This window comes from Bactrocera latifrons, unplaced genomic scaffold, assembly GCF_001853355.1.
Source record: "Bactrocera latifrons isolate USDA-ARS-PBARC rearing strain unplaced genomic scaffold, ASM185335v1 scaffold_6, whole genome shotgun sequence".
NCBI lineage: Eukaryota > Metazoa > Arthropoda > Insecta > Diptera > Tephritidae > Bactrocera > Bactrocera latifrons.
In genome coordinates this window covers 3,303,729-3,314,559 of record NW_017537267.1, presented here as the reverse complement: position 1 = coordinate 3,314,559, position 10,831 = coordinate 3,303,729, and the positions used below count along the sequence as shown (strand labels likewise).

The window sequence follows — 10,831 nt, the reverse complement described above, 5'->3', positions numbered from 1 at the left end:
ACCTTAACCCACATACTGCGTTATAATACTCTTTTCTAATACTTGTTATTATCTTAAGTAACTAGAATATGTTACGATTTGTATAGTTAATAAACGACTAGAAGAAAATTAAATTCAAAACTTACGTTGCGGTTCATTTGAATCATTGTTGTTAACATTGTTAACATCAAGTTCACTATTGCTGTTTACAACTCCGTTTGCGTTTGCTGTAAACGCGCACCACACACGAACACACGCATATGAAGACGACGGCGATAACGACGACAACACCGATGACAACGGTGTTCGTGATGATGATGGAGCAATTATGGCAGCGATTTGTGACGGTACACATATATTATATATGTATATATATAAGTGTGTTATGGTTGTAGCAAACGAGTGTATATATGTAAATATTTTTTTATAATTATTATTATTAATTTAAAATTTTATGCAATCACATTCCGTATTATTCGTTTTTACGGTTATGTTTATGTATGCAATGAATTAACGCATAGATGATGAACAAACAAATAAAAGTAGTGGTAATTTTGTTGACGGAGGACGAGGTAGATTGATGTTGAAGTTGATATGAGTTGATTGGACGCCACACAAGTATTCGTGAAATTTTTTTTTTTTACATTTCGTTTTTTTAGTTTTCAAGTTATTTGTTTGTTGTTGTTTGTACGTGATGGTAGTAGTTTGTGTACGTGATTTTCATGTAAAAGCAAAAAATATACAAATTAATAAAAAAAAAAATTATATTTAAAAAAATATATACAATAACATAAAAAACTAACAGAACTATAATAAAATTTAAACGCATAAACTAATCAAGTATAAACATAATAACCAACTGACAAAAAGCATAAGCATAACAAAACGTAACGCTCAATATACAGTTACGAAAAAAAGTTAGCAATTAAGTTTTTTTTTTTTTTTTTTTTTTTTGTGAAAGTAGGTGATACAGTTGGGACTGTCGCTAAAGTAAATAGGCTGATAATAGCAGTACCCAGAGGGGCTACGAACTGCCTATAAATAAAATGGGGTCATACTTAAAAGCCTGCTTGGAAAATAACTATCATAAGTAAGTTGAGAATTGTACGTGGCGCTGCAAAAAGCCTGACACGCAGCTAAATTCACTACAAAAGCGCTTAAATGCACACACACACTCGCGCAGACATACACTCAAAATGAAATTACATTTCCAAACAAATATTTCTGCATATAAATTCAGCTCACACACACACGCACAGCCACTTAAAGAGAGCACATCCTTGTTACTTTCTGCTACTTACGCTCTTGATCACTGCCGTCTTCGCCCAACTTCTCATCGCGACTTTTCATGAACGGGAATTTCCGTGAAAATGTGAAATTCTTCTTCTTTCGATCGAGCGTCGATTGCTGCACCAAGCCCATCAAATTAATTTAAGAAACAAAATAAAAAAATAGCATTAAATAAAAGCAAATTAACATTTACAACAACTACGGCTACACCAACCGCTCTAGCGCTACTTTACCTCGTTACTGACCTTGTCCAGGTTATTATTGGTAGCGGCATGACCTTGGAACTTAACACTGCGATCGCGTGCGCGCATCTTTCGCTCCCATCGTCGTTTCGATGGCACAATACCGATTTGTTCGTCTTCGCTGTCGCCGAGCACGCGTCGTGCCTGCCACCACTCGTCGTCGGACGCATTGGTCACATGCAATATATCGCCATGGCGGAAGGGCAGACCGCGCGACGGCAGTCCGTCATCACGATTCGGATCGTAATCGAAGAGCGCACGCACGTACAGCGAACGCTTTTGTGAGGTGCGCAACAATGTGCCCGTGCCGCCGGCCGAGAGCGCAGCCTGCTGTTTTAGCTCCTGTATGCGCGCCTCAAAGCGGTTGTACTCCTCGGGGCGATATTGAGCGACCAATGTGACAACACCACCGGAACTCTGTGAACGGAAGAATGGGGAATCTCGTTATTAGCCGGAAATGCAGAACAACATCACTGTTTAAATTTCATAGGTAAATGAAGAAGTTTTGCTCTTCCCCATATAGTCATTGTAAATCACACAGAAAACGATAGTCATTCTCCTTTTGCAGATATGACCACCTCTCCCTTCTTTGGAGCAGCTTCGCTGGGTGTTTCCACTATCTTTTGGTCTCTGGTAAGTATCAGCGGATTCATATTACATCGATCCTCACAAAACGACGCAGAAAAATCTCTGATTTGAGATCTAACAGCCTCAAACACTGCTGCGAAGCGATCTCACCTTTGCACTTGTTGTCCGTTGTTATGACAGTTATAACATGACAACCTAATATTTCAAGGAGGTTACTTTTAAATGTTCACTGTCTCTGCTTTCTCGGGCATTTTCACCGTCACCGTTCTTTGCTTTCACTCACATCCATTAACCAAGACCTATTAACATAAGCGAAATCAGATTTATATACCTGGATAAGGTTCGCAATGCGACAAATCTTGGAGAAAACAAACCCATGAAAAGAGGATAAACACTCACCACCTCTTCATAGATATTAAAAGAAGGATGGCACTATATTTGAATTTGGTATCCCCGCAAAAAATAACACTGCTGTGTAACCTGACGTTGGGATACCAAAAGCTCCGTCAGGATCGGGAAAGATCACTACGAGCTGTTCGAAACCAAACGAGATTTCAGACAAGGTGACTCTCTAACGTGTTACTTCTTTAATCTACTAAATAATGAGCTGCAGAGCTGAATAGAGAAGGGAAAATCTTCTACAAGAGAGTACAACTGTTGGGGCGTACCCCAATGTCATCAGTATCAGTGGCCGTTAGTTCTGATTTCTTCGAGTTGGACAAAGTTCCGAAGGAAATTGTTCTGATAGTGAACGAGGACAAGACGAAATGCTTCCTACAATCATCGCACTCCCTACTTGCCTGCCACGTCACTGTTGTTGGAAGTCGCAGATAATTTCGTCTATCATGGAACCAGCATTAAATTAACAATAACGTCAACCTCAAAATCCAACGCAGAATAGCTCTTGCTAATAGGTACAACTTCGGACTGAGTAGGCAATTGAATTCCTCTCTCGACGAACAAAGACCAAACTCTACAAGTCACTCATCCTTCCCGTCCTGCTATATAATGCATCTACAAGTCACTCATCCTTCCCGTCCTGCTATATAATGCAGAGGCATAGAGGATAACAACATCTGATGAGTCGACGTTACGAGTTTTCGAGGGAGAGGTTCCTCGGTTATTTTGTGGGGTCCATTACGGATCTTGACAGAAAGTTTAATTTTCTTCCAAAAAAGGACCACAGTACGTCCGGTTAAATGTGGCAAGGATGTTTAGAGTATGTAGGAGTTTCCTTTTAAACTTATGTCCAAGATGCACAAATATAAAAGAAACGCGGCGAAAAACCTAATTTAGCGCTAGTTCTATAAAATTTATTCATAAATATTGAACTGACCGTCAATTACGCCAATGTTTCTTATGTTTCATAAAACATAAGTATAAATATTCTCGACTCCTCAACTCGAAGTATGAAAAAATGTTTAACTCACCTTCAACGCCTGAGCGGCCTCCTCGTGTGTTGCATTATTCAAGCTGACATTATTGACGCTCAAGAGCTGATCGCCGCGTTTCAGCTCGCCGCCAGCATCAGCGGGTCCGCCAGCCAGTATAAATGACACATATATACCCTGACCATCCTCGCCGCCGACGATGTTGAAGCCCAAACCTTGTGGACCCTTTTGTATGGTGATTGTGCGCGGTTCACTAGAAACAAAAGAAGAGAGAAAAGAAATTGAGGAAATGCCGGAGTAATTAACACAATTACAAACAAATACAGTACAATAACGATAATGCACACTACGTGTAATAAATAAGTAATGAAACAACAACAACTCTACAAATATGCATAAGTATGCTCATAAGTAGGTGTGTGTATATGGTATCATAGTCGTATAAATAATATTATGCACAATGGCACATTATATTTGTGCTATACAGCCGAAGGCCATATTAGTATGTACACTGGCATACGCACTTTACGCCGTCAAGTTCAGCCAACATATCGGCGCTTTGTAAGCGCAGCACGTCGCCAACAACATCGCTGCCGTCAAAGCCAAAGCACGCCTCACTGACATTTTTGCCGCGTTCCAAGCGTGCTGTCACTTTCTTCGTAGACCTAGTAGACTTAGACTTCGGCTTAGGCGCGGGCTCCAACTCCATTGTGGCAGGCAAAGGTAAGGAGTTGGATTTCTCGAGCTTATGCAACTTGCGTAGCCGCGTTATGCGCTCGTCCATATTGAGCAAATGCAGCTGCAGGCAACTCATTTTTCTTGCTGTTCTCAAACGCTCGTTACTTGTTGGTGGTTTTGTTAATTAGAAAGAGGCTCACGCGCTTATCGATGTGGATTAATTCAATTAGCCACCAAATCGATGCGAATCGACGATTGACAATTTATTTAATACAACACGACGCGTCCGCTAACGTGGACACAGCTGGTTGAACGGCCACCCGCTTTGGACTTGCCTACGCAACGAAATGTGCAATTACTTTCGGAATTCCGTTTACAAAGCGGCAATGACAGCGGCGAACGCGACGATTGCGACCGCAACAACAGCAAAAATAATAAAAATAATGGCGCGCGTTTGCATAAACAAATCCGAGTTTCGATTTGAAAGCCAGAAAACGAAGAAAAAGTAGCCAAATGCAAACTGGGATGGAAAAACGCGCAACACCTTCGTTAAACACAATGGCAGCGCGAAAATAAGGCATGCAAGGCGGTAATCAAGACGCGGCGCGCACTGCCACTGCACACTGCAGCGAAAAGTCAACGACAGTGTGCGGTATGGACAAGCTAGACCAGCTCACGGGCTAATCGTAGTAGCACACTTGCCGCTCAACAGCTGTATCCGTTTGAGCGCCGTCGCCGTTCGTCATCCGACGCGTCAGCGTAAGCCAAACTTGTATTGAACAAAATAAACAAATATATGTACATATATATATATATGGCTGTTGCGCACGGAAATAAGATAATTAAAACAAAAATAAATACACGTTTATCGCTTGAATAGAAAACTCGAAGTGAAATAAAAGTAATCAAAGAGGAAATTAAGTAATGCGCGCGACGCGAATTAATGCGAAAAAGTGCTCGTAGACAGAGCGCGAGATGAGCGCGGTGTACGCGGTGACGCTGCACCGGGGTATACACGTATGCGCGTACATATGAGTGTCGTGGCAGCTTTTTTTTTGCCTGGCTGGTCTTGGCTGAGACACAACAATACAATGTAAACTCACTCAAATATGGTTTTCCAGGCGCTCTGAGCCGCAACGTCGCAGTTACGCTAACGCGTTAGCGGTCCGCCACCAACCTTTTTATGGGCATACATCAGTCAGTCAGGCAGTCAGTTAAGACAGTTAGTCAGTCGCGCTGCAATGAGTTATTCAGTAAGTCAACAGTAGTTGGTGCCAGTTATTGTTGTGTATACTCCGCACTGTGACGCCTATGAATCAAGAGCTACGTTTGCTCATTTCACGAGCGCGCGCCGGATTCTGGTAGACGTTTAGATATCAGCGCTCTCAAGTAGATATAAGAACATACATATGTACATGCAAATAAGCGATAACCCGAAGTAAAAAAGAAACGAATATTAACCCATACTGAATCATAATACAACGCCCCTTAACCGCGTCAAATGATAAGGTTAACGAGATAACGATGACGCTTCGGTTTGTATGTAAACAAAAGCGGGAAAAACGCTTGTTGTATTCTCTCACAGTAGATTCGGTATATAACGGGTGATCCAAGTAGAGGTATTTTTTGGCATTTCATAATGGCCTGAACAACGTTTACAAATCGTTCAACTTTATTAAGAAAATTCACATTCTGTAAAGAATGTATTTCGCGCGCTTCGCTTATGATCAACATAATCGACGTACTGAGCGTACTATTCTCAACACCATCATCCAATCGAGATCCAGCAATCATTATTGGATAATATTCGGTCGAATAGACCACGTCCAGCACACATTGAAGAAAATATAGCAGCCATAGCTGAGAGTGTACACGAACACGGTGGAGAGTCGATTCGGCGCCGTTCGTAGCAACTCGGACTGACGTATGGAACGACTTGGCGCATTTTACGTCGAGACCTTAAATAAAAAGCATACACAATAGAGGCAAAAACTGAAACCGCTCGAGCTCGCTTCGGCGACATCGTTTCGCTCAATGGACTCGACGTTATCGAGCCAAATTTTGTTCAACGATGAGTCCCATTTCTGGCTCAATGGTTATATAAACGTGTAAAATAACCACATTTGGGACGAAAAGCAACCTGAAGAGATTCAAGAGCTGCTATTTTATCCAAAACATACACAATATAAATGTAAATTGAAGCTCGTGAACTCGACGACATTTGATTTCAAGATCGTGTGATATCACACCGTTAGACTTTTTTCTTTGGGTATATGTAAAGTCTAAAGTTTATGCGGACAGTCCCGCTTCGATGAAGGGTTTGGAACAAAACATCAGGCGTATCATTCGCCAGTTACCAGTCGAAATGCTCGAACGAGTCTTCGAAAATTGCACTCAACGGATGGACCATCTGAGACGTAGCCACTTTAAAAAAAAAAAAAAAAACAAAAAAAAAAACCAATTATAACAATGCACAATAGACCAACACCTTTTGGAACTTAAAGAGCAGACATCGAAAATATTGTTTGTTTGTTGTTGAGAATCTGACATACTTTCCATGGTTCGCTTAGGAGCTCATCAATTACTACCTCGCTATATACACACACCCTTACCACTATACTTTCTTACATGTTTTTTTCGGACTTTTTCGTTCGTTCGGAATTTTCTTCAATTTTTTTTTGTTTTTTAAGTTATAATTATAGTTATAATTATAGTTTTTAATTAATATAAAAAAAAAAATACAAAAAGCGGCCGATTTTATTGTTTGCGTGGCCACGAGTGTATAATATATATTTTCCTCAAAGTTAGAAAGCGGTACACAAGCCTCAAAACTTTTTTGTTTAGTTTTTACCTGTCTTCAATTTATGGCTGCAATTGCAATTTCTATCTGTTGCGGATCACTAATAGGGATCTTAGGGTTCGACTCTTCTAAATTCGTTAGCAACATCGACGCAACATAAAATATAAGATCCAAGGGGTGATCTTGATTGAAAGATCAATTCAACCATCTTGAAATTGTTTAAAGTGATTTTTTATAGAAATCAAATGAATGAATGATTAGAACATTAGAAATATGAGGAATTTCTCCTTGATTTACTCGTATATACTTTAAACCCAAGTGAATACAAAAACCTTACAAAAAACACTGTCCATATAAACGAGGATGTTCTACCAAACATTGCTATAAAATATATAACTTTGCCGTTGCTTTCACATATAATCCAAGAAAAGAGGGTTGCATTCTGGAGAAGAGAAAAGTAACGAATAAGAGGTGGGCTGAATAGTTCGTATGCTAACATAATTTTTTTTATGAAATTTCATTTTATTCTTGTTTTCAATTATCTTCGTAGTCATAAATAGCAATAGCAATTGTATAATAAGTTGAATAAACAGGCATCTCAACGTTAATCATTAAAAAGTAACATCCGGAAACCAGTACCACTCTAGTCGAAACCGAAGTTTTGTGCTAACAGCACGAAAAAATATGGTATATTGAAATCGTCACTAAAGACAACAAGGCAATAAAACCGAGTTTAATTGTTTTGACATAAAGAGGTTATCAATTTGAATGCTGCGCTTGTTGCTATAACGGTAATTATGTCATTAATTTAATTTTTATTATTGAAATTACAAATGTACAAATACATACACACATACTGTATTGGCAAAAAATAGTAAGATTTCTAATAGAAGGGTGACAAAGATTTTAAAGAATAAATTGAGTTTTAGAAATATAAAAAAAATGTACTATTGTTAGCTCATTGTGGTCTTCATCTTTGCTTACTGAGAAGTGTGTTATTTCATTATCTGATGAATAACCTGTGTAAATTTGTTCGAATCAAATAAGGATTAATTCTAATAAAATCTGAAAGAAGTTGTATCAGCGATAGGAATCATATGTTCGGAATGTGTCCATAGCTCCGTCATAGTTAAAATGGTGAAGGTGAAGGTAGCGATTTTGCAAATTAATTTTTTAAGTAGAATACAGTTTTATACGATACTGATAAATTATTGGAGTCAAATATTATACGATATGGACATAATGAGATCGTAGAACAACTCGCTTCAATCAGTTTCAAACTCGAAGAATCTAAAATTAAGAACATGTTAAGCACATGTATTCAGAAGTGACTGGAGGAAAAGGACCTGTAGACCAATATTGATGGAATTAATGACTACTAACCGATGTTGCTAGTAAAATTTAAAATATTTCTACAAAAAGTTTGCGAATGGGCAAATGACGAAGAAAAATTTATATATCACTGACTTATCAAGTTGCCTTCGTATAATGATGATTAAAGTGCAAAACTGAAATTAAAAAATTTATTGAAAAAAATTAATTTCCAAAATGTGCTTATTGGCCTTCGCGAAGCCTTTGTGTGGTTAAGATTTTTTAGTGAAGAAATCATTAGTAAGGAAGCACAAATAACGTTTGCTACGAAATCATTAAAAATTTTGCAAAACTGGACGTCTACTTTATCACGACACACATCTTTGAGAGCACAAAGTATGTAGAGGTAGATTGCGTTTTATATTTCGTTATTTGGCAATCCTAATGTAACAGTCTGGAAACTCACAACTCTATCGTAAAGTTTGACATTTTTGATATTACATATACTCAGAACATTTTGACATACGAACGCTATTTGTGTTGTTCATCTCAGCCGAAAATGGAATTAAGTCGTGAAGATTTTCGAGCGATTATTTTTTCCAACTTTCGACGTTGATTCACTCAAAACGGTAGCAGTGCTTGGAACACGATTATGACAAACGTGACAGATTATGAATCGCGAATTTATGCGTTGGAGCCCGAAAGTAAACAGCAATCGACTGTATGGCTGTTTCAAAAAGAGCCGAATCTAACACAAGACATGTCGCAACCGAAATTCTGAGGGGTACACAACCATTTGCTTGCCAGTTGTATTTCAGGAAATAAAGAAAACTAACGTGGATTTATGAATATGACGACGAAACTTTCGAAGAACATTGCGCCAGAAATTCGCTGGAGACCATCTCAGATAGTGGATAAGTATCCAGATTCCCCGTATTTTAATATGTGAAATTTGAAAAAATACCTTTTCAAAAAAAAAAAAAAAAGATTTATTCAAAATTTTAACTTGCTTATGTGCTTTAAGGCCAGAAAAGCTCGAGACGATTGACGCCTGGAAAGAAAATATTATGTACATTTTTGCTAAAATATGGCCCCAATTGCTATAAAGAGTTCGAAAGTAAAGCTTCTCGGTTTCGAGCCAATTTTTGTTCAGCGATGAGGCCCATTTCTGGTTCATTGAGCAAACAAGAAAAATTGCTGCATTTGAGATGAAGAGCAACCTAAAGAGAATCAAGACCTATCATTTCATTTCGAAAAAACGACGGCTTGGTTATTGATTCTTCGTAACGTGCCGGTCGGAACGTAACTGTTAAAGGCAACCGTTATCGCGACTATTTGACCCCTGAAATTGAAGCTTGTGATTTCGGCGACATTTGTTTTCAACAAGACGCATCAATCAATGCATTCTCTGGGAGAACACTTCGGTGAGCAGATAATTTAACTTTGTGGGTCGGTCGATTGGCCGTCAAGATCATGTAATATCACGGTGTGTGTGTAAGACCTTTCCTGTGGGGATAGTAAAATCATCGTAAAATCTGAGACGTAGCTGCGGCCGACAATTGAAAGAGATAATCTTCAAAACATAAATGTTAAAGAATGTTTTTTTCGAATGATAACATTCCTCAGTAATTTCGAAGTTTCTGTGTTTTTTCTTTATAAAATTAGGGAACCTCGACATGTATCAAGTTTAAATTCGAATTTGGCAAGGAAAGTTATAAGTTTTCGTTTTGGAAAAAATATATATATGTATATTTAGTTCATTATACAAATTACTTATGCATATTTGTTTTCGAACAATGGACAATTTAAATTTCTAAAACCAATTTATTCCAAATGAAATAAATCATTTAGTAATTTAACTTTGAAAATTTATATAAAAATATGAATAAATGAATTATAAAATTACTACAATGTATTATAACTATTTATACATATGTAAGTAGTATATAGAATTTCAATGAATGCACTTACCGTGTAATATCCTCAGTGCTGACGGCACGTGGCGTTCCGGGTGGCACGGCGGCCAGCACATTCGATGACGCATACCTAGATGCTGGTTCTATAATTTGTGTAATTATCAAAAACCACAGCGCGGAAATTGAACACAACACGCACACACAAACATTGCATTACGATGGCATTGGCATTTTTGTATAACAGAATACATTTGTACATTTGTATGTTATTATGTACGATTATATGTATTAACATTTGTTTAGAGTTATATTTTTGGTCAACAAATGATTGCAAAGATACGGGAATGAGAAGAATAAAAGAATTAATGTGTTTTGGCATACTTTTTTTTTTTTGAATTTAAAGAGAAATTATAGTTGAAAAATATAAAAAAAAAAACATACACATGTGCATATATAATAAACATAATGCATTTAAATTAATTGTTATCTTTAGGAATTTCACGTATGATTTGTTAAAAATATTTTTGAATAAATATACAAATAGACTTCTTGCTGCTAGAAGTGCGGAGAGAAATAAAGTTTTTATTAATTACTTATTTCTTTTAATTAAATTTTTTATTACTTTATTTTCATTAA

The 10,831-nt window shown here is 37.6% G+C and overlaps 1 protein-coding gene across 13 annotated transcripts in view; it reads right to left on the bottom strand.

Moving 5' to 3' along the window:
* Window positions 1-10,831, bottom strand: part of LOC108974917 (disks large 1 tumor suppressor protein) — a 105,263-nt gene that overhangs the window by 21,505 nt on the left and 72,927 nt on the right. For 5 of the 13 annotated variants that reach the window (XM_018943026.1, XM_018943034.1, XM_018943039.1 and 2 more), the window contains 5 exons: window positions 10,251-10,338; window positions 3,530-3,743; window positions 1,503-1,928; window positions 1,281-1,386; window positions 126-206 (listed from right to left, as the gene is read on the bottom strand). In XM_018943026.1, the coding sequence (XP_018798571.1) occupies window positions 126-206; window positions 1,281-1,386; window positions 1,503-1,928; window positions 3,530-3,743; window positions 10,251-10,338 (915 nt within the window). The remainder of the gene's footprint in view (window positions 1-125; window positions 207-1,280; window positions 1,387-1,502; window positions 1,929-3,529; window positions 3,744-10,250; window positions 10,339-10,831) is intronic. The other 8 variants (XM_018943027.1, XM_018943035.1, XM_018943032.1 and 5 more) reach the window with 3 other exon arrangements.